Source organism: Alexandromys fortis, unplaced genomic scaffold (genome assembly GCF_014885135.2).
Source record: "Alexandromys fortis isolate MF-2015 unplaced genomic scaffold, M_Fortis_MF-2015_v1.1 scaffold_10, whole genome shotgun sequence".
NCBI lineage: Eukaryota > Metazoa > Chordata > Mammalia > Rodentia > Cricetidae > Alexandromys > Alexandromys fortis.
The window spans coordinates 2,718,744-2,743,611 of record NW_026067895.1 but is presented as its reverse complement, the minus strand read 5'-3'; the positions used below and the strand labels follow the sequence as shown (position 1 = coordinate 2,743,611).

The 24,868-nt window shown below is 46.0% G+C and overlaps 1 protein-coding gene across 10 annotated transcripts in view; it reads right to left on the bottom strand.

Annotated features, from left to right (window-relative positions):
• Prune2 (prune homolog 2 with BCH domain) overlaps nucleotides 1-24,152 on the bottom strand; it is a 243,185-nt gene extending 219,033 nt beyond the window's left edge. For all 10 annotated transcript variants that reach the window (XM_050158933.1, XM_050158977.1, XM_050158968.1 and 7 more), the window contains exon 1: nucleotides 23,992-24,152. In XM_050158933.1, the coding sequence (XP_050014890.1) occupies nucleotides 23,992-24,027 (36 nt within the window). In that variant the 5' untranslated portion in view covers nucleotides 24,028-24,152. The remainder of the gene's footprint in view (nucleotides 1-23,991) is intronic.
• Between the last annotated feature and the right edge of the window lie 716 nt (nucleotides 24,153-24,868).

Genomic DNA, 24,868 nt, shown 5'->3' with positions numbered 1-24,868 from the left:
TGTTTTAGAAGCCAGTGAAAACTAAGATACTATAGGTTACATTGAGTAAAAGTTTTCATCAAAAGAAAGCAGGGCTGGGATTACATATCGGTAGTATGGTGTTTGTCTGGTAATCACATGGCCCAAAACCAAAACCCAAAACCAACCGCCAGTCAACCAAAGAAGTCAGCAAAACTAAAGAGTCAGGCTCCTAAATATGTGTATATAATGATGGCCTTTATAAATCTAACTTTTTAATTTACTAATAATTTAATTCACCCTGGAGAGCAGGAAGGAGGGAAACGGATCTCTTAAGCAAACAGAAGAGAACAGCAACCCTTTGTGTGTGGTTTACAGACGTAGTGGTTGGGAGCACAGCAATGGGACCTCAGCGTGACTGACAAACTCCTGCTAATGCTAACTGAAGAGAGAAAGACAAGGTACAAGAGTTTGTAGCCCCAGCGAGAGTGGAGAGTACCCACTCTCACACCACAGGGGCGCTATTCCCATGGAGCGATGCTATCACTTGATAGAGCCTAGTCCAATATGGCATGTGCTGATGCAAAGGAAATTTGATCACAGACACTAACAGAAGGAAGACACAGGAAGAAGCCATCTTCAGTCAGGGGATGCTGAGCCCACCATCTGTTAGGTGATGGGCCTGGAGTCTTTCTTTCTTGGCACCTCCAGAGGAAGCACGGCCCAGGCACTTGCATCTTCAGCGTCTACCCTTCAGGACTGTGAGACAATACTTTTCTGTTGTTGAACCACCCAGGTTCTGGCAGTTCGTTACAGCAGCCCTGAAATTTAGAATCCTAAAGCAGAGGTCCACCACAGACACAGGATGCAATTCTTTTCATTTTTGTATATGTTTTAAATTTCCAAAATAAGAGTTTTTAAAAGAAGCTTCGCACAAAATCTGAGAGACATGAATAATTCAGCTGTATTCTGCCATAGTCCTCTGGAGGAAAACACCCACAGACAAAAGCATCTCTAATATCCAAAATACAGCTGGCCCTGTCTCCAGCTTGAGTCTATTTTCACATCTGTAATTCCTTTTCGAGGAATCATTGGTAAATCTCCCAAACAAGGTGCCAGAAAGCTCCACTGTGCCTTCCGGCTCTTTCAGGTTCCCAGCGGCGAACCCGCCTCTCTCAAGCATAATTGAACGCAGCCTCATGGTGCCTCGGAAATTCACACAGGAGGCAAGACAGAGAGAGGGGATCTCTCTGCACAGCTCCATGACAAAGTCCTTCGAATCTGTTCTCTGCCAAGCGCGAATGGCCTCCTGGACGGGCCATATAGGTGGCATTTAGCACCCAGTAAGCATGTTAAGAAGAAATACATCGTGAAATGCTTTAAACAACCCCATAATAACATCTAAAGGCTAAGTAAACCAGGCTACCACAAATACTAAAATGGATGATAACAAAAGCAGTCAGCATTTTCCAAACCATATGCTTGTAAATGTTATTCTGCAGGGAACCAATTAAAACTATGGGATACTTAGAACACAGACATATGGAACAAAACAGGGCAACTTATCTTGTCACTTCCGTGCTTGCTCCGTACATCTATTAGGGAGATATAATACCGAATTATTAGTACAAATAAATGCTATCTTAATTATCAACACCGAAAGACGATGGCAGTGCTTAAAGCTCTGCCTGGGTGGTAGCGCTACTACTCTTAAGTGGGAGGGGTCTATTTCATCAAGTGAGGTCTCTGTTGTCTCCTCTAGCACAGCAGAAAAATAAGAAGAGCAATACTGTGTGGAGTTCACATGGTTCCCAGTGAAACCACTTAAAAAGTGCACAAGGATAAAACGTACAGAGATGTGTGATGCCTGGGTGGGCCAACAGTGATGCTCATCACTGCTGGACAGGAGATGTGCAGGCCATCCAAAAGAAGCCATCGGAAGACTGATGTTGGCCATTGAGTTACAAATTTAGACAGGGCATTACCAAGTTTCCCTGACATTCAAAAGGAAGTAAACCAGAAACCTTGAAAACAAGAATCTGTGATCCATTCGTAGATCATCCTAATAGGTAAATGGCAGTCAACATTTTTCATCCGCTTACTGAAGCTTCATTTGCCATTATCAGTCGATTTAGAATTATCATTTAAGGGACCCAGCCATATAAATTCTAATAAGATGGCCCAAACATAATTAAAATAATGCTAGGAATGGTAGCCTTGGGCAATGCCCTAGAGAATACATGAGATACTAAAAGAGATGGGCATTTTTTACATATTTGTAAAGAAAAACAATTGGGTAATAAATGTTATGTGAAAAACGGTCAATATGTTTAGCCATCAGTCAAATGCAAATCAAAACAGTGAGATTCCATTTCACCGCAGTCCTAACAGCTGTGAGGACATCAACAAATGCAGAAGAGGGAAGATGAGCAAACTTACATCACTGATGATGGGAATGTAAATAAACACAGATACCATGATGTCAATACAACGGCTCATCCAAAAAGGATAACTAGAACTGTGTTATGGTCCAGCCACACCATTCCTGGTATCTATGAAAAGGAATCTCAGTCAGATCTAAGTCAGCCGAGCACAGAGATAGTCTGGGCACAATAGCCAAGTTATAGAACCAACCTCACTGCCTAGCAACAGATGAACAGACAAAAAATGTGATTATATATACAAATATATGAGTGTATTTGATCATTAATAAGAACAAAATGACTATGTTATTTGCAGACAATGGGCAGCACTGGAGAATATCATCTTAAGGAATAAAGCAAGGCTTGGGGGTGGTGGCTCACCCCTTTAATCCCAGAACTCAGGAGGCAGAGGTAGAGGCAGGCTAATCGCTGTGAATTTGAGGCCAGCCTGGGTCTATGAACTGAGTTCCAGAACAGCCAGGGCTATACAGAGTAAACAAACAAGCAAACAAAAAGAAATAAACAAGGATCAGAAATGCAAATGTTTTCTCTAGACTTAAAACTATGGAAGGAGAAAGGGCAGTCTCTTTGGACTGAGCAGGGCACCAGCAGGGGGCAGAAGTGGGGATAGACCAGGTCATGGGAAGGTGAATAAGATTCAAAATTTGTGACGCACACGAACGAGATTGCCATCAGGAAACCCAGTACTTTGTGCTAAGAATATATGCTGATAATAAAGAAGAGATTAGAGAGGAGAAGAAAAAAAGATCTCACAGTGAAGGACTCTACTGACTGTTGAGATCAGAAAGAGGGCCATGTAGTACCGCAACTGTGGGGAGCTACACGAATAGTAACGGGCACCACGCATCAGTAAGAAACTATAATGCAGCATTTTTGCACATGTAATGACCTACCATCTTGCAATGACTCCTCCGCAATGGTCAGTTTAAAGTCTGTGTTCTTAGTTCTCCCCAAACACCAGTGTGTCTCGAGCATACGAGAGAGCACCTGGTGTGTCTACGCGGGCCCACTGTTTAGTCTTCAAGTCGTCTTTCTACCCCGAATTCCTCTGCTTGTCTGTCTTATGAACTATGATTCTTTTGGGGTGCTCAGACCCAGAGCCTTCTTCCTACTAGGAAGGTAGCCCTCGACCAGGGAGGGTTACCCCAGACGGTGTTTCCTCACCCAAATGTCACTGCTCCTCAGTGTTCTCCAGTTCCTGAGATTTCTGAACTGTAAAGGATGTCACCACACCTCTTAGGCAGGGTTTGCCTCTTACTCTTCTCTGTGAGTCCAAGCTTTTGGGTTCTGTGCACAGAGTAGATGTGAGTAAATGGAGACCGTGGTGTTCGGGCTCTCCCAGCATTCAAGAACTGCCCTCCCTAGCCTTCTCCCTTTCCTATCGGTGCCCCAACAAACACGAGACGATACCAGCATCCCGGGGTGCACAAGAGGCACAAAAATACTCATTAGCAGCCCTGTCCCCCTTTCTGCTACATCTAATATGAAGACCCAGGATCAGGCCCTCTTGCCTCTGTGTTGAACATCTTCCTCCCCAGGTAAATAAATGAGACACAGCAAAATTTAAGACTCATCCACCAGCGTACTGAAGGTAGAACATCCCGCTTGCCACAAGCAGAAGAAAACGGATCAGCTTGCTTGCGAAGCTTGTTTCCAGAGAACTGATGCGATCTAACACAGAGGGACGGTCCTGGGTTTTAGAAGCAAGCAAACTGAATGGAAAACAATGGAAATCAAATATATATAGCGAATACTTAGAACTTAAAGCCTCGGTGGGTTTGACCGAGGAGAATTAGAGAGAGCTGTGAAAGACACTTGTTAGCGTACAAGGAGCACCGTGCTACACCAGGGGATGGGAAGGCACCTCACGTCCTGAGCCATGCTGTGTGAGGGAGGAACTGGGAATCAGTCCCCCTGACCAGAGCTCTGCTGCCCGGTGGGGCCCTTTCCCATGACTCCTCCATAGCAAGTCACAGATGGCACTGACTCTGTGTTTAAATCAGGCAGTTTTACAAGTCTTTCCTTCCTGTGGCTCATTCTTCTAGATGAGCGACAAAAACACCCCGATCACATGGCTGTGGGGGTATTGGGAGCACAGCGCAACACCTCCCCATCTCCCCGCTACTTTTAGTGGCTTTGACAGAGGCAATCAGCCTGTGGCAATCATGCTAACTCTTTGTTCCAACACTGTCCCCACCCTAGCATGCCTCTCTAGTCACTAGTTTTAAAATAACCACGGGCTCTTGCAAGTGACATAAACCCATGAGGAAGTTTTAAATATAATTACCCCAATGCCTGCCATTCTCCAGAATCACAGCGACTCTAGAGAAACACTAATCAAACGGTGGTACATGGAAGACTTTTAGGCGTGGAATTTAATACAGGTTGACATGTTTGAAAGAAAGTTGTCTCCTCAGGATGCCACCAGACAGAAAGCTTGCTGGTAAGGAGGCTAGAGACACAGGGTACTGAGCCCAACTCACGACTAACTAGCTAGGAGACGCTGATGTAGGCATTCCCGTATTGTCAGCCTCAGACTCTGAATCTCTGAAATAACAGGCCAGACCAGAGCCTCACTCGGGTCGTGTTTAGTTTAATGTTCTAGAAATTGGCAAAGAAATTGGGTGTAGACGATGGATCCCAGGAGGAACCGCATTCTAAAGGTAGACCTAGCCATTGGCTTACTTCCTTAGTTAGTTAGTTATCAAGGGGATGGGTTTTTGAGGGGCGGGCCCCAGGCATTGCTACACACAGGACTCTGATGTGACCTCTCAGGAATCTCTGCTGTCATACCACAGCACTCTCCCATGGCTGCTGGATCCATCATAAGGATTTTCTGTTCCGTGTTTAGGAGGCAGGAAAACATTAGAATGTCAAAGCGGAGAATGGGGGAATGAATAATCTGCCATTTGAAGAAAGAGCATTGCCTTGGGGTGATAAATAATGCACAGTCATTGCCTTTTACAAAATCACTTCCAGCCGCTGGGGTTTGGAGAGAAAACCTCTCTACTGGATACACTTGCCCGGAATGGACAACAAAATCTGCTTAGGTGCAGCGTCAGACACAATGTGACCCTCAGGGAAGACATAAAATGTGGACTCACAGGACGTGGGGTGAGCACCGGTGGTGTTATTGACAGATTCTGGGGCTCACCAGGCTGTTCAGCAAGGAGAGCTGGGGATCAATAACCACATCAACAAAATGTTCCAGGTCCTGCTGATTGCTCAGAATATGGGTGCTGCAAAAAAGAGACCTGCACTGTGCTTGACCTGATGGTCCTTGAGGCCACTGGAGAATCAAGATATTGATGACTCTGAGTGGAAAAAAAGATACATACTGGCTTCAAGGACATGGCAACCAGTGAGAGGACCAGGGCAAGTGAAGAGTGTACTCATAAGGTAGACGGGTGTGTCACACACTCATAGGTGAGGATTCCCCAGGAAAAGGAGGGTGTCATGAGTTAGCAAGTTTTCCTTTGAAGGAATGAAGGTTCTCTTGACCTTCATTTTTCTCCTCCTAGCCAATTTCTAGCTATATAAGGAAGTTATTAGAAAGGACTACAGCCATCCTATAGCCACAGAGTTTTTAAATACCTAAAATCGGTAACTGTCTTCTAAGCGATGCAGGGGACACCACCCACTTTGAACAGTCACTGGGAGTGCGATGAGGGTTTCTGATGAAGGGTGAGGTTGAGAGGGATCTCAGCCTCTTCTCTGTCCCCTAACAGAAAACTTGAGAGTGGATCACTCATAAATAAGGAGAGTTATTCAGACTCATAGTTCTAGGGGTTGGGAAACCCAGTACTGCGTAGCCGTATAGCTGAGGGCCCTGTGCTTCCTCATAATGGCAAAGGACTCGGAATGGCAAGTGGGCAGGTAAGGAAAAGAGAAACACGAGGGGCACATCTGTTTTATAACATTTATCCTCACAATACCTAACCCAACGAGGGCAGGAGCTCAGCCACTCCTGGATTGTCACAGGAACCAATCCAGCTGGAAGAGAAAGGTCTTACTCCCTCTTCCCAACTTCCTTATCTCTCATAGCCCACTTCCTACCATAGCCGCCACAGGCATCCTCTACTCACCTTCTGTCACAGCCCCTCCTCCCACCCCACACCACCACAGACATGGAGTTCATGGCTAAGGGCTTCAATTTTAGTTCATCTTCAGAGTATCCCTCTCTCCCCTGGGTATAGATTTTATACTAGTCCATTTACAGACAAGGAAAACAAGAGTTAAAGAGGAGAATAACACATCTGACTTAGTGGTTAAGAACTGATTCTTGTTCCCCAGACTTCAACCACCAAAGATATCTTTGTTTCTCTCTTTCTTCTATAGACTCTATGTCTTCAAGGTTCTGATTTACCATTTAATAGCATTATTAATTTTGGAATATTGAAACAGCTTCTTGCCTCAGTGGGAGCCCCCACTATGAAAAGGCTAAGCCAAGTCTAGCTACTGGCTTTGCAGTTGAAGAAAGAAAATTCCAGACAGGGTCAGTGATTTGCTGAGTTTTGCTGTGCCTCCAGAAGGGAAGGCACTAAAATGCATTGCTTTCTCCTCTACAACAAGGCACTCACCGCAGGTCCAATCTGAAATTCAATCTCTACTAGGAGAGTACAGAATTAAGGAGGCAGAATCACCCAGAAGGCTTGCCTTGTCTTCATGGCAGCTGTTCTACAGGCACCACACTTGGATTTAATAATTATTTCCCAATAGGGGAGAATAAGAAGGCTCCATTCTGACACCGTGCAGCATAAACAGGAAAAAAAAATAAGTGAATTTTAAAGAGAGTTGACATCCCAAGCACACTAAAAATACACGTAAAGTCATTCGCACCTCGCTGGAGTGGGTTTCGTACAGGGTTTAATTTTGCTAGAAGGAACACTAAGCTACGGCAGGATTCTTTTTTAACTTCTGACTTGCTTCACAGGATGAGATAAACCTTCCAGGTGGGTGCCACCTAAGCTGAGAAAGTGAGAAAACTTCCCACAGTAGAGGACATTAGGTAAGCTTGTGAGTCAGGGAAGACCTTCCTCGGTACAAATAAGATGGACAACCTCTCTTTCCTGCCCTAGACACGCCGCTGTCCTGCCTGGGATAGCAGAAAGGGATTAGAAGAAGGAAAAGGAAGTATCATTAACGTTTTCGTAAGCGTCTACTTATTACATCGGAAATGGACCGGAGGTCTGAGAGACGGATCGGAAGGCAAAAGCACTTGCCATGTAAGCCTTGTGTTCAAGTTCAATCAAAGGAACTCTTGTGGAAAAAAGCCAGAGGCAGCAGTGTGCATCTGTAATCCCAGGAGGCAGAAACAGGAGATCCAACTCGAAGTTCCCTGGGCAACCAGCCTAGGGCACCCAGTGCAGAGAGAGACCATGCCTCTATGAGGGAGAGGGGAGAACTGACTTGGGAAAGTTGCCCTCTGACCTCCACACAACGCTGTAGCACATTCATGCCTTGCACACACATCATAAGGCGCATGCTCATGCACACAGCAATAAATAAATGACATTCCAACCTGGGTCCTAGGGGTTGGCTGAGGTCAGCTTTTGCTAAAGAACTGACAACAACGAGGCAGCAAAGCATGATGGGTATGAATAGGGACTGGGGCACTAAACAACCTGAGTTTAAAACAACTGTACTTTCCTGCTGCCCATGAGAGTAAAAACCATCTTCCCCCCTCAGTTTCCCCATTATTATAAAATGGGATCACTAAGGAGAGTTCCTTGAAAATAAAATTTTAGTAAATATTAAAATAATTTATAGGATGCTCCTCCATGTGTTCGGAAGGATAAGTATCAGACAGCATTACATTTTACAAGTCGACCTTGGCCCAAAGAGGCTCTGGAATGTATCCGAGTTCCCACCCCAAGTGGTTAAACTTGATCGTTTTATTCCTCCACCCTGGCTTTGTTTCTTTCCCCCTCGGGCTTGCAAGTTGAGGCTACAGATATGAGATAGAACAGCCCTGCAGGCCAGGAGCCTCGGAGCGCATCAGTGAATTCCTTCTCAGCACCCAGCAGTCTACCAAGACCTGACCCAAAGACTGGCCCACTGGCTTCCAGACAGAAGCCGCTGGGCCTCTGCTCCCCACCCTAGTCTGGAATTTCCCAGGAACATGTTGCCATCCTTGGAAAGGCCCCTGCTTATGTAGCCCATAGGTGCTACACACAGCTAATAAACCAGAGGATTGTAAGCAGCAACATGTAAAGGACTTTCCACACGGTGGCTGGAAGGGGGCAAACACAGTCTGGAGAGCTCCATGTCTGAGAGAAATCATGACTGATTTTTGTCAAGAAGCCAAGAATGTACATCTCTCTGCTCAGTGTTATTTTTTGTTTTGTTTTGTTTTTATAAAGACAGACAAGATTTCTCTGTTTTCCCAAGGTCCCCACGCTCCCAATTTACTCAGGAGATCTTGTCTGTTTCTACTGACAGATTTAAGCACAGGCATTAGAGAGAGACACTTGTGTAGAGGACAGTGTGCACGCAGGTGCGATTGTGGATTTCTCAACAGAACTGTGCTGAAGGCTTTTACAATCGCTGTATGCACGGTTTGAGTAGCTGAAGTTACATCTCAAAGCATTGCTGAAAAGATTTATTTCTCACTCTTTACAGCAAATGAGGTCAAAGAATGGTTCTTGGGGTGCACTGTATATGATTTTAGCTGGGCAGGTAAATGCAGAGGTCCCGAGGATTGCACAAAGCATTAAGACACATTTGTACTGTAAATGAAGTTAAGGTTTTGTTTGTGAAACTATCCAAAAAAAATTTGCAGGTTTACATATGGAAATGGAAGAAAGCCATACTCAGAGACAATCACTTGGGCCTTAAGTATAGTTCACTGCTATTTGAACATTTTTACTCGAAATATTCCAAAGAAATATCATCGGAGTGAGGTAATCATGAAATTATGTTAGTATTCTAAAATTATTGACTCTCAGCTGGCAAGGGACTTGAACAGACTCCAGGACAGCAAATTCTTTTCCTTTTCCAGGTCCTCTAAATTTTCCCCGTCTTTCTAACCTCTTCAGAAGCGACTCGTTCCGATTCTGAGCAGAATCATTCACAGAGCTGTGGGTGTACCCCAGTGCTCCGATGCTTGTTGTCATCTAGCACGTGCAAGGCCTTGGGTTTGATCCTAGGTGGCTGCTGTTGCTCCTTTAGCCTGCACCCAGGACACAGAAGGTACTTGGTACCTGAGAGGACCTTGAGCAAGGAATGCCCAGAACAGAGAATGCATCTTTGTGTTGAAAACCACTAGACACACCTCAACACAATCCAATACGACCTACACAGAAAAGTACTTAAATGATTCAGGAAAAGTCCAAAATATCTGCTAATCATGTTCAACTAAAGGAGATACAAACCACTCTAGTGCCTCGCTGCTTAGAGAAACAGAATCCTGTGTAAAGGGAAAAAGAACAGAAAGGCTCAAAGGGAATGCAGGAAGCGAAGTCTGAACAAGGAACCAACACACCCAAGGAGCAGAGGGACTAAATAAGAGCTGTCGACAAAGAAGGAAGGGCATGAATTATAAAGGAACCCCTTAAGTAACAGCAGGACCTGAGGGAACATGCATCCCCAACAGAAGGAGGATGAGACAAGGAACCGGAACAAAGAACCATGCAGATGAGCACAGAGAAGCTTAACCAGATAGAGACCGAATAGTAAGGGACGAGCCAGTGAACAGTTTTAAGACACAGCACAGTTTCACTCAGACACTACCTAGATCAAGACCTTAAGAGCGGCCTAAGGTACTCCGTGCTCCTGAAATAGCTACGAATCCAGCTAAGAAGGGCTTTCCCTTTCGAAGGAGGCTGCCATTCCCTTCAATCCTTGTCTCCACTCTCTCCAAAAAGCCCACCGGTATATTTTTGGTCCTCCCCTGCTGCCACGCCCTGTGCAATCTCAAATTCTTGTGTTTTGTATAAGCAAAAATAAGGGACATGAACTAATTTGAACTCACATGAGAATGCAAATTAGTTCAGGCCTTGCCTTGTTGGTAAGCAGAATCAAGGGTTGACTGTGTGGCAGGACGGCGGAGTCTTTATCCTCACAACTTAGTTATGTTCTTACCGGAAATGGGGTAGCTGCAGATCATTCCTTCACCTCCATTTCACATTCTAGCAGATCCACAGAGCCTTGGGCTTCCCAGAGGCAGCAGGACTGCAGCAAGGCCACACAGCAAGGCCACACCTTCCCACCGCTGCACTACCATCTCCTAGCTCTACAGACTTCCAGCTCTAATTATCCTTTAAAGGGGATGTGTGCCCGGTGGCTCTTGCTTCCTGGCCAATCAATGATCCAGAACCCTACTGCGCACATCATGACCTGGGACTGAACAGCACCAGTGTCTCCTGAGAGCACGTTAGGAACACAGGCACACAGGCCCACAATCTGTATTCACTCGGCCTGTTCCATCCAAGATCCCAGAGGCTCCTACACTTATGGGCATTTCAGTGACGCTGCCAACACGCCACTCTTCCCAGAAAAAGAGTATCGTGTCCCTGTGTTGTGTCAAACAGAAATATAAGCTAAGAGTCTTGGCATAGTGTTCTAGAAAGTTAACAACATTTACTAGTCCTGTGTAAAGAGTATGTTACATTAACATCTTCTAGCCTCAGTTTCCCCCTCTATAGAGTGGGACTAATAATGCCTGTCTCAGAATTGTGCTCACAATCAAGTGCTCACCAGAGCAGGGTGAATGAAGGGCCTTGGAGAAGGCCATTTTAGAGACACTCTGGGCAAAAGCAGACATCCAACAAAAGATTCAGGGCATGCAAGACAGATTTAATTTGATTGATCCTGTCTGGCCTTCAGTGCTTTATGCTTTGTGTTTTAAAAAAGCCAAAATAGATTAAGAAAAGAGTTGGACAGCTAGGAGTTTTGACATACAGCACACACTAATTTACTTCCATAACCGTCTGCCCCACTCCATGCCAATATTTATGTGCGTAATTTAGCACCTACACAGCACAGTCTCCCGGAGTTTGGCTTCTCCTCCCAGCCGACTCTTAGAAGAAAATAATATCATCTCAAGTAAGTTTCCTTGAAATATGCAAAACCATCTCAACACGGCACCAGGAATTACAGACTGTGTACGAACCATCCTAGAGCCATAGAATCTCCAGAAGGAAAATGAGCATAGGGGATTTAAAGATACCAGTAAGCCTAAAATTTTCACCCATACAAGTAAATCAGCAAGCCCGGATTAATCCTGACCCTCACCGCCCTAAAGTTTCTTTCAATTACAGCTGATGTTTCCTATCTTTCACCAGGGTGGGTTAATCGAGTCTTAAGAAAGTTGGGGTGTGTGTGCAGCTGAGAGGATGTGTTAGCCTTGTCTAAGGCCTTGAACTAAAGCTTCTGGGGGCTGGGTGTGGGAGGAAAGAGAAGAGACAGAGAAAGGCAGAGATAGAGAGAGGGGCGACACAAGAACTCCATGTATTGGGCCTTGATGCCTGGTGCATCTTCATCATTGCTCACCTTGAACGTGACCTTTGGCCTCTGATAGAGAGATGGAGACAGAGAGAGACGGAAACAGATAGAGAGACAACCCCAGAACTCTACGTCTGGGCCTGGATGCCTGGTGCATCTTCATCTTTGCACACCTTGAACTTGCCCTGTGGCCTCTGACATACTGCAACCATGTCCTAGTTTGCTTTCTATTGCTAGGATCAAACACCCAAACACCATGACCAAAAGCAACTGAGGGAAGAAAGGGTTTGCTTGGCTTCCACATCCTGATCACACTCCATCACTGAGGTAGGAACTTGACACAGGAACCTGGAGACAGGGACCGAAGTGAAGACTACAGAGGAGAGCTACTTGCTGCCTTGCCCACTAGGCTCACGTTCAGCTATATTTTTTCTACCTCCCAGGACCAGCACCTTCCACTGTGGCCTGCCCCACCCCACCACACACATCAATCATGAATCAAGAAAATGACCCCACAGACTTGCCTATAGGCCAGTTTGATAGAGGCATTTTCTCATGTGAGACTCCTTATTTCCAGATGACCCTAGCTTGTGTCAAACAGACAAAAACAACAACAACAACAACAAAAACCCAATAACAAAAACAAAACACTAACCAGCACAAGCTGTAACACATGATGTATTTTGGGGGGTTAGGTTTGGTTTGGTTTTTGATGTCTCAAGACAGGATTTCTCAGTAGGTATGGAGCCTGTTTTAGAACTCACTCTGTAGATCAGGCTGGCCTCAAACACACAGAGACCTACCTGCCTCTGCCTCCCAAGTGCAGGAAACCAAAGAAGAGTCTCTGCTTACAGAAGAGGGTGCTGGATCCCCTGGCACTAGACTTATGTTTGGTTGTGAACCACCATGTAGAAACTAGAAACTAAACCTGGTTCTCTGAAAGAGCAGTAAGTGTTCTTAACTGCCGAGCCATCTCTCCACCCTCCTGCCCATTATTGTCTTCTATGCAGAAGAATCCAAACTACCAAATCTTTAAGCCATCTTTTGAAAGGATGGACCAACTTTCTGGCCCCACGGATGCTGGAAAATCAGAAAACACATTCTTCACCAGCTCTCTCACTAAATTAACTGGTCATATGCCCTTGACCAAGGCTGTACCTCTCTCTGATCTCATTCTCATATGTGATGCAAATATTAATAGAAATTATGAAGTGCAACACTATGATCTGTATTGCTAACAACAGCTATCCTTCAATGTTTTAAGGGAATTGATTTCAGAACCCTGAGGCTATCAAATGCCATAAATGCTCAAGTTCCCTATATAATGAGGAAAGAACTCCTAAGGCCCCATCCCTCCTAAGGGACTTTGACATTTAAGAGTGACTAGGGAAAGGGATGACATTTTCTTCAGTGGTATAGCCAGTTAAAATTTGCCCATGTCCTAGTAAATAACGCCCCACGCTTGCAACCCTATTTAAATTCAGTGGATCAAATACATATACTCAAGACACGGAAGCAGGAGTAAGACCGGTTAGGAAGGAGGAGTGGGAGAAAGAGTAAGGATGAAGCAGGGTAATGAGGGGTGAAAAGGATGGAAATTTAGTATGTAAATGTATGGGACTGTCAGCAGTAGAAAACAAGTAAAAGGCATCTCAATTTCAGAGCTATGTAGAAAGAGATGAATTTCCGAGTTAACTGAAGGCAGGTCAAGAAACAAAGAGCTTCCACAGTGAAAGGAGAGTGGACTCTAGCCATTAAAAGTGTCAGGCTTGAGAGAAATGTTCTCAGAAGTTAAATGGGGCAAGAAGTTGCAAGGAGCTGAGGGTAGTGAGGGAGAGGTGCTCACGAGTTGATCTACACCTGCAAGGTGTTTTCTATTAATTCTGTAAGGTATTCACAAGAAAAACCCAAAACATAAGCTATGTTCTCTGTTTTCCCTCCTTAGAAAGATGTTGAGTATCAATACTATGCAATAATACAGGAAACATTTAGTAAAATAATAATAAAATAATAAAAATAATAAAAATCAAGGTGTCAACATATAGGAACATTTTATTTCTTCTTGAGCATAGAAGACTACCAAATTTACTTCTCAAAATATTACCTACCATCATGCTTCAATGAACAGGCCAACATTTTTGTTTTTAGTTCTTATTCTTTCTACATGTATTTAAAAAAAAACCTGAGAGTTTTATCTTTCCTCTTTTTCTGGATTTGCTTTAATGGTTATTCTTTTATTAAGAAATAAGACTGCAATATAATCCAAGGATGTTTCTACAGATGCTGAAGCTGTGACTGTTTTAAACATCAGGTCTGTGACTCTGGAGCAGTTTGTAGCTTTGTGGCCCAAATCATAAACACAAGATGGACCAGTGAGATTCTCACAGCTGGGTCCACACCCCTCTGTGAGTGGCTACCAGGCCAGAGCATAACCAGGGAATAGTCATTTGACCCAGCGTACAAGTCCAGCAAATAGAACCATGGGAATATATGGGTAAAGGTTCATAGATTTACAAGGACCATCAAGATAGTCTCTATAAATGCCAGCATAGAAGCCCTTTTTTAGAGAAATGGGGTTTTACAGGGACACCATGTTGGCCAGAGGCACATTTTTTTTAATGAGATAATTCCATAAAAATAAGAGGTACACTTTCTCTCATCAGGCTTAAGCAGGCCTAATGGTTTGGAAGAATAATCAATTTTTCAAAATGTTTTAAAAGCCAGTGCTGGGATGGTATTTTGATCTGCATCTACTACAAGGATGTATGCTCTGGACTTTCCCAAAGATCAAATCCAAGAGTAATGGCATTCCAGGCCACCATCCAGGGGTATCAACCAAGAGGCCAGCATCGTCAGTTATAGAACCACAGCAATGTTTTGGCTTTGCTTGGTTTTATTTATTTCTTCATGACAGACAGAGGTGTATATACATGCATGTGTTCAGATATGAATACCCCGTGTGTGCAGCAGCCAGAGGAGGAGACAGGGTGCCCTGCTCTATCACATCACTCTCATCCTTGAAGCAGGGTCTCTCAATCAAGCCGCAGCGAGGTTGGCAGCCAGTGGACCCTGGAGATTTTCCTGTCACCATCTCGCACAGTACTGGGCCTAAAGTCAGGTCTATGACTGCACCTGGCTTTTTACACGGGTGCGGGTGTTCACTTGTCCCCTTGCCTCCGCAGAGAGGAGCCCAGAGTGACTGCCTTCCTGGGAGCAGCCACACGTGGTTCTGTTCTGTTGGACATACCCATGGGCTACAAGCAGCTGAGCTGAATGGACCATCCGCCATCTTTCTGTCCTCAGAGCCAGGTGCTGATGTGGCCAGATGAGCAGTTGTATGAGTCAAGCCTGAAGAGGGTGTTGGGGTGCACCGTTGGGAAGGGCTTCTGTTTCTGCCTTTTGTGGAGAAGATGCAGGAAGCCCAACATGATCATTTCTCTATATGCGAAAGTCATGCATAATACGAGATTTTTGTATGAAAACAGCCTGGACCTTCTTAAATGAATGGGCTTCCAGAGACAAGCAGACCTCCGTGAATTTGAGGCCAGCCTCGTCTATAAGAACTAGTTCTGGGACAGCTAGGACTGTTACACAGAGAAACTCTGTCTCGAAAAAACAAACAAACAAATAAATAAATAAATAAAATAAAAGGAGGAAAGAGGGTCCTTCTAAGTCTTGATTTTATAACTAAGGAAAAAATGATTCCTCAACAGGGCTCCTTCATAAACCCCTTTCCAGCACTCAACAGACCAGCATGGGTCTGCCCACATTCTTCCAAGGCTTAGCTTGGAGGCGTCTGCATGTGAATGGCCTCTGCTGCATTCTCCTGGAGTCCAGAACCAAACGCATTATTGCATCAGGATGGGAACTGGGGTGAGCACTCACATCTCAGTCATGCCAAGGATTCATGCCTACCCCCAGCTCCTATTTCTAGCTCCGTCGTCCTCTGTGCTGACTCACGAGCACTGTGCTAAACATGTCACACACCTGTTTGAAGAACATGGGCTCCTATTCCGGAGGCCTCTCCAGGCAGCGGAAGCTCATCCTCCATGCAACTGTTCCCACTTTTTCTCTAATTTAGTCCTTTTAATGAGAATTACTTTTTTCTGAAATTGCTTGCACACCACGTCATTCCTTTTAAACACAGCACTGAGTTTACAGATCTTTCTTCCCTAGTTATTCGTAGTCGTTACTATAATAATTATGTATGTAGTTGACATCAATGAGGGTATGTCGTCCACAATCTGGGCCCATCTTTAGGACTATTTCCCTCACACTAAATGCAGTGGCACACACTGGAGGCCTGGGCCTGCTTCCTGTTTGATTCGCTTTTGTTTGTGCTGTTCTTCCATTGTAACTGACCAGTAACTTCCAACATCTACCCTAGAGAGAAGCAAATTCCTGGAGGACTGTGGCCAAGTGCTTATTAAAGGGCCAGTGCGGGTGACAGTAGCTGACTCTCGCTTGCCTCGACTAAACCCCAGTGCTGCCCTGAGCAACCTTGAGGTGTCGTCTCACAAACAGAGAATGGAACTTGCAGGATTCTCCTATGAAAACCGTGATAGCGGGTGTGATGGTTAGTTTGACCTTTCAACTTGACCAGGTTTAGAATTACCCAAGAAAAGAGTCTCAGTGAAAACCTGTCTAGGTCAGGTTGGCCTGTGTGCAAGTATATGTGTGATTATCTCGGTTATATTAATTGAAATGGAAAGACCCACCCACTTGAGGGGCGCCATTTTCTGGGCAAGGGAACCTGATGTTTATGAGTGGAGAAATGGAGTGAGGACTGGCATGCCTGAATCATTGTTCTCTGCTCCCGACTGTGAATGTCATGGGAATGACAGCAGCAAGTCCCTGCCACCTTGCCTTCCGCACAGTGATGGACAGTAACCTGGAATTGGGAGACAAACAAGCCCTTCCTTCCTTAAGCTGCTCTTGTCAGCCCTGTATCTTCTCACAGCAACAGGAAATGAAGCTGAGGCCGTCTCAGCTGCCTGAAGGAAGCTGCCTGGGCCCAATTCCCCATTTGGGGCAGACTTTGGTTTGGCACAGGTTGCCAGAGAATCAAGATAGAGGACATGGTGCCCATGAAATTCATCCTGCACCAAGTTTTGAATTTTTTTCTAAGCTGCACCATCTTGCACACTTGCTTCCCCTGGGTCTTTTTTGTCCCTCTCTTTGCTCTTACTTCCCTTCCAATTCCTTCCTCGGTTTTCTCTCACCTTTGCTTCACTCTGCACGCCGAGCACAATCATTACCCCTCGGTGGCACTGCCTCCCTGACATTCTAGAAAGCAATGGCAGGATGGGCACACGACAGCACCCAGATATCCGTCACAGCTGTGCCCACTGAAGTTCACACCACTCTACAATCAGTCTAAGTAACCCCGGCCACCAGCTCTGCCAGGACAGCCATAACCATGAGGGACTCTGCCCAACCAACCAATGTGTTCAGGACCTTGGCACTTAAATATTGTTTTCCATTCAAACTTCTCCTGATGTATTTCTATTATTAAAACTTCACCAAATAGCTACATTTTTTTCTAGTTATACGGAAAACTAGTCACATACTCTATCCTCCAAATAGCTCACTGGTTACTTCTTTTGGACACACAGTGAAGCTCAACAGCTTATTCAACAATCTGTTGCCGTAATTTTCTCATAACAAATTCTCAGCAGCATTGGTTGATTGCCCAGTTGCCCAGGGCTTTTAATGTGAATCAGACAGCACAGAGATGTAAACCTCCTGATCTCAAGGTCAATATGGGGTTAAACAAAACAAGTCTGTCTTAGAGCTAAGACAGAGATTCAACAAGTTTTGGCTGAAATAAAGATAGCTAAGAATTGTCCCCAGTTCTGTGAAGTGAACAGGCTTGTCCGACTGTCTGGTCACCTTCCTGGTACCATGGACGGAGACCATACTCTTATTTTGACATGTGTCACCTGCTGCGGGTTTAGAAAGGGGATTCTCTTCTTGTTCTCACTTTCCAGACAGGAAACCCAAGGCTCAGGAAGGCAAAGTGCTCAAGATTGTGTGGCTATTAACTAGCAAGGGCAGAGTCAAAATCTTCCATCAGGCCTCTGGCTGCAGAACCCATGCACAGCCCCAATGCCGCATTACACTTAGGGCCAAGAAACGCATGCGGAGCAGAATGCTGTCCGAGGGTCCTCACAAAGGAAGTCTGGATAAAACAATTCCATTGTTCATTCATCTACCAGGTGTGGCTGCACAGAGACTTGCCTTATTTTCCCCATGCCTTTCTCTGCCCATGCTTTCGGTCTATTGACAGTTACCTATCCCAGGCACCCAGACATAAGGGCTAGCCTCTTAGCAATGTAAGGACATTTTGTATGACTGTGATATAAGCATTGCCTAGCACTCCTTGAACCTTTTCAAGTTCTGCTCCAGATTTAGACCTGCCAGAATATAACGTTGTCCATCCAGCTATTCGTTTTTATTGGGTCACTACATTCTGTCATGCCTTGACCAGGACTCTTGATTTATGGCTTTCTTCATTCTAAAATCATACACAAGCATCAAGCACCATGACAGGCTCCAGAGATACAATGGTAAGCAAAAGCATATGGAGGCCTCACTCCTGACTCTTAGCACATTGGCATTAATCAAATATGCCCAATATAATGGCAAACTGAGACAAGAGACCTAAAAGCATTTTTTAATAAAAAAGTATTATTTATAGTTTATAGTCAGGGAATGAGGGGGATAGGTGGGAGGAATTTCCTTTCTTCATTTTATTTGAAGAAGTGGCAGGTGTTATTTAAGCCAAAGACAAAGGAGAAGAAACCAGAAGAGGGTAACCGCAGAGGTGTGCTAGGAATGTCGTCCATACTCCTAAGAGCAACGGAAAGTAACCACAAGGTTTTAAGATGGAGAAACCATCCTGAGGCTAAAGGAGTTCTCAAGATTTTAAGTGTGTCTGTGGTGGGGAGTGTTTTCAACTTTGAGTGCCAGATACTTTCAAGGCTCCCTGTGGCAAGCTGCCTGAGAGCAGTATGCAGAATGTGGGGTGGCCACTGCAGTCAAGGATGGAGGGGAGGATGCTTCCAGATGGATAAACTGGATGAGTGACAACGTCATTCATTATCACAGGGTCCTACAGAAGAGAAGCGCTTGGGGGGAGGGAGTGGAGACAGAAGCCATTGCTTCCAGCTCTGTGCTAAGAGCCATGGGTTTCTCATTTTGATTTTACAACAAACACACAAAGTAAATACCATTATATATTTCCCAGTTTAAAACTACGTAAGTTTTTCGAATTCAGACTATATAGGTCTAACTTTTAAGGACGATGTAGAGCTCCACTAGCCTCACTAAGTCTCTCAGGAAGAAGATGGCACCTCTCTGGAGACCAAAACCCAAAGCCCAAAGAAATGGATCTGTGGAGACGCCAGAGATTGTGAATGGTTATTGTGATACCTACAAAAGGAGAGCCACGTCACGGTGCAGACTGTGTTCTGCACAAACCCTGAGGTGCTATGCATGTCAAAGTCCATGCCACCCCCCTGAGCCCCTCTCCAGCCCAGCCCCTTCCCAGTGTTCTCCAAGAAAACCACGAGGTCTGTGACTCTCCAGTAAGGCCAGGTTCAAGAAGAGTCAATGAACAAAGCCGCACTGCATCCTTTGCTTATGTGTTTTCTCCTCTTCTACAGCTTTCATTTATCCCCACGATCCAATTCTCATTCTTCTCTGTTAGCATGGAATGGGGAAATGCCAAGAGAGCACAGGCTTCCTTCACTAAGACACCATCGCTTGCAAGCATGCCCGAGATTTGTGCGCTGAACTCAAAATAACCACAATATCCACTCAAATAAACAGTACTACACCAAGCCTGCCAGCTTCTTATTGAGGTGACATAAAATATCCCCCAAACCACAGACTGAAAAGCGCCTTGCCCATGGATCACATGTCCTCCAGGTCCTGAGCTGCTGAGTGACAGTGAGCACCTCTTTTCTTTGAGAAAGACCATTACATTCCGACATCCGGTTACCTGGAAACGCTCTGGGCAGGTTCTTTTCCAAAGGTCCTGAGGCTAAAACAGTTCTCAGCTGCTGGACCGGATGATCTCACAGTGAGAAACCCAGCTGAGTCTGGACCTAGCCAAGGCTCGTTTCTCATCAGTCATCACTCAGCAAGGCAGGCAGATGCCACTGCGCTTACTCCAGAAGGGCTCTGGAAACCTCAGTTTCCTGTCCATACATGCCCTGGGCAAAACTCACTGCTGGGGTCAGGCAAGGCAGAGTGTGACTGACATCCCAAAGACTAGAAAGCAGAGAATCAAAAACTCAATGCTAGCCTGAGCTAGAAGAGTCCCTGCCATAAAATATCAAGACAGGGCAGCAACTCCAGGGCACCTGCCTGGCTTATAGGGTCGGGGAGCCGATCCTATGGCCCTGGATCAGAATACCGCCAACTCCCGGATGAATGTGTTCTGTAGCTTCTCCTCCACTGCTGCCCCTTCTCATTGCAGTCCTTTCCTGAGTGCTTTTAAAAATTCCTTCTCAGGGTTCCGAGACATAACTCAATGGGTGGAGGGTGACAAACCCAAGTTTGATCCCTAGGATCCACATAGTGAATGGAGAGGATCAACTTTTGACAATAGACCTCTGACCTACACACACACACACACACACACACACACACACACACACACGATAAAGAATTTAAATCCATTTTGTGAACACACATCTCCTTCCAATGTAAAAATCAGGATACATATATTGCTTCTGGCTACACCATAGAGCTCCTCTCTGATGCAGTTGCTCATGAAGAGTTTAGGCTGTGAACTCTCATTCCAGTGTGATGCATCCCTGAGTATACACTGACACCCAGCTCATCCTGCATTTTTTCTCCTATAGAAATCTGCATTTCCACAAACGTCGGAGTCAAGTGTCTCAGCTGTCACTGTTGTGGCACATGTGTGCCCTGAACCGCAATCATGACTCTTCACTTTCTCTTACAAACAACATTCCTGCGACAGCAGCTGGTGTCCCCTTCAAGGCTGACTTATGACCTACACATTACAGTGTGTGGGTGGCGGTGGTCCCCACCCATCAGCAGCTGCGTGAATTGCATCAGCTGGTGGTATATGGGGGTACAAGGGCTCAGCAACCAGCCTACCCAGTATGGAGACACTGGCTTCTTGCCAGCCCCACTTCATGCCTTTCGATCCACCCCTGCGTTATCCCTCAGTTACAATTGTTCCCCAAAGTTCATGGGAACTTGGAGTTTATTTCCATGAAGTGGTCCTTGATCAAACACTTTTCTCAGGGAACTAGTGTAAAGTTGGAGAACATTTCCCAGATCATAGGCAGGAGGCCAACCTTTCTTCCCTTTCTTCTTGGGTCTCTCTTACACAGGAACGTGTATCTAAGAAAGGCCAAGACACTACCATCCAAATGGTTAAGAGAACAGAAAGTGAAGGGAAACCTGAAGGGCTGATCTGAACTGCAGGATTTGTTTTTTGCCTCTGCTTCAATTCTGAACCGGCAGGTGGAGGAAGAGCCGGCAGCACTGGCTGAGAGAAGGAAAATGTCTGCCCACTCCTATTTCAATATCCAGCGGTGGATAGCCAGACTAGAAACACAACTGCATTTTCATGGAGGGCTGGGCGGAGCATCCAGGCCAACAGCAGACCCTCTGGCTGCTCTTACCCCTGGCTTGGTCCTTGCTGTCAGTTGACTCCATTCCTTTTAGCCTCACCCAGGGCCTGCCCTAGAATGAAAACTCTCATGAATTCCCCTCTCAAGAACAGACAGAAACAAATATTCTTAGTAGAGGAAAGCAGACAAATCTTCAAAGAGATTTGGTTTGTTTGTTGCTTGGCTTTACAGCCCTAGGAAGGAACCTGGGCCTCACACTTGCTTTCTCCTTCAATATCAGGTCTCACCAAGTTTTTCAGGCTGCCTTGAACTCAAGGCCCTGCTGTCTCCTAGAAGTAGCCAGCCCATGTTCACATCTCTGAAGGAACCTCAACTATTCAAAGTTATATATCACACTTACAACACATCAAAATAAATAATAAAACAAGAGGAAAATCTGGCAACCAGGCAGTTTTAGGTATCATATCGATCAATTTATAATAATGTTGAAGAGAAAACAGTTCTATCCACAATTCTTTTCTAACCACGGTTCTAACAAAGGTTTAATACAAAAATCAGAACAGTAAATGCCTTCCCCTTAATAAGCTTTTCACAGACAAATGGCAAGCTTTACAGGCATGATCTGTCTTCCCAAGGAAACCGTCGGCTAAAGAAGAGCTCTGTCTCTTCTTGGATATTGTATATTAAGCATGAATTTTATTACTGAAAGTGTGTATTAGGAGAAATGTGTGATGACCGAAAGTGACCAAACACATTTGTGGCAGCTGAGCGAGAAAGGTTAATTGTGATTTCTAGCCAGAAGCCTGTTCTAAGAAAAGACCAATTTAGCTCTAATTGCTCCTCTGGCTAATGCAGGAAACTGGTAACAATATCAAGCAACCTCCTTTTTCCAGTCTTCTTTTTTAATGATGGAGAACAAGTGCTCTTCTGATGAAGGGACTCAGTAAATATACTGCGCATCCCTTTCAGCTGATGACTCTGGAAGGGGGATTTTTATCCAGGCATTGCTGTTAGAAATGAGACTCCCAGCGGATCCCATAATCTGAGCATTGCCCTTAGAAGCTGAGAAAATGCCACAGCCGCAGTCCCAAACTCTGTGTTTTTACTTCCTCGTTATCCACGTACACACACAGGCCCAGATCACAAGTTGCCAAGATTAACTTGATGTTTCCAGCAACCTTCTCCCACTCCTAGGGAAAGAACAGCGGGAGCTCCAGCAAAGATGCAAGGCAATTACTGAGTTTCTGCACTAAGTTGCTTTTTCCCCCCCTTCCTTATGTTTTTTGTAAAACTTCCAAGGAGTCAACAACCACAGAAGTGATCAGAAACTTCCTCGATTTAATCACATTCTCCCAAACACTCAATGCTGATGGATTGGGTTGGGTACCAATTAAAAGGAGAAAACAAAATATCAGCATTAATCAACTTCGGTGGTCCCTTTAAAAGAAAATAATAAAGAGGAAAAGAAAGAAAGGATTTTTACATGTGGCGCTGTATGGCTTCGCTGCCACCCTTTCCCTGAGTAGAGCCCTCCCTGCCCTTTGTTGTGTTCAGGAAATAGATGGCATCCTGCCTTGTGGTGGAAGCGTCACCTCCCGGACTTCAGTGCTGCCTTTTGGGGAGTTTCAAAGGTTATGGGCACCATAGAGTATGCATTTTCTCTTAGGCCAGACCCATAAAGGTACTTTGGGACTCCATAAAAGATACAGCTTCTAAATGGACCTGGCTTTTGTTTTTTAAGTGCCAAGACTGAAATCTTTCCGTTATGATTTTTTATTTTCATGCTGGAGAAAAGTGCCCCGACTTTCAGAATGGGTGGCAACGGCAGACACGCGGTGACATTATAGTTCACTGTTTACATTTTCAGACAGTAAAATATACCAGACCAGCACGTGAAGCCCACCAACCTCAGAGGCTATCCCCTTCTGCCCTGCTCCAGGGTGTGGAAAGAGCAGAGACCAGAGTCAGCATACCCTGGATGCCCCTAAGTTCTGCACTGTACAGCCTCTGAGGGGTGCCACCCCGATCCAGGCAGAACCCTGGTTCTCACAAGGGCTTTGCCACTCTCAGCTTAACTACTGTCCCAGGACTTCGGTTTTTTTTTTTGGGGGGGGGGTGTTTTGTTTTCTTTTCTTTTTCACGCTTACAAGTCTTTTGCATTTATGAAAGGAAGGAAGGCTGGGCTCTTTTTTCTCCTAGAGGAGGAGCACCCTCGTTCACCCACTGTCCCTGTCCTTGGGGAGCAAACTCTCTCAGGAGTGAGGCCAGGCGGAAGGGACTGTGTGGCGCAGTAAGTCGCATCAGTTCAGACAGGCCTCACTCCACCTCTGCACCTTGCCCGGCTGCGGGTGGGGGAAAAGATCGCTGGTTCCAGAGAGCTGCAGAGATTCTTTGCTGGCCCAGCTTGCACACACCGACAACTAAGCTGCAAAGTTGTTTTCATCCTCAACCTCCTCGGCACACCCTTTCCTCCCCACCTCCAGCAGCACACATCCACGCGCACGAACACACGCACCCCTGAAACTTACCAGTTTAGATTTGGCGCGTTGCAAAAATTCTTCCATGCCTCCGCAAGGGACTAGGACCAGGGGTCCGGATGGAGAGCTTCAAGAGGATTGAGAGCGGCAGGCAGAAGCAGAATCTCCAGAAAGTGGTCGCTCCTTGGGACTCAGGGACCAGCCGCTCCCCAGGCGGGCTGGCCGGGACTGAGCCCTTCTCCCTTCCTCCGGACTGCTGGCCCAGCCCACGCACCGCAGAGCTCCGACTCTGTCCTAATAAGGAAAGTGGGTGTGCCGCTCTGGAGCCCAGGGACTCCACAGGCCTGCTGGCACGCGCCTCGGGGGCCTGACGCGGGGCTGGTGGTGGGGGTGGCGAGGGGCTCCTCGGCCAATCGCAGAGCCCCGCGGTGGCCTCCTGACGCGGTGTGCTGAAAGATGCTGCAACCATGGACAGCGCCCAGAAGTACGCGCCAAGTGCTAGGGGCTGCTGCAGAGTAACACTGCTGCAGGCCCCGGCCAGGAAAGGTGGAAAGAGGGACTCAGGCCCCAGGAGAGGCCTTGTCCTCGGCCAGCGCCTCTCTGGCTGGCTGGCATCTTACCGAGAGCTCAGTGGTCACTTAATGAGCTGGTCTGCTGGCCTGGCCCGGAATGCACTCAGGGAGATTGGCGCTGGGAGGGAAGTGGGGGGGGGGGGGGGGGGGGGGGGGGGGGGGGGGGGGGGGGGGGGGGGGGGGGGCGGGGAGGAATTGCTGAGCTAAAAGCCATCCGACCTTGATGGCTAATAACCAGAAGAGCTGGCAGGGAGGTTGTGTAGGCTGCAACTTTCCTCCCTACCCTCCAAGCGTACCCATCCATCCAGCATCCGGTTTCCTCAGCTCACTGCCACTAGTCGCCTTTCCATGATTCC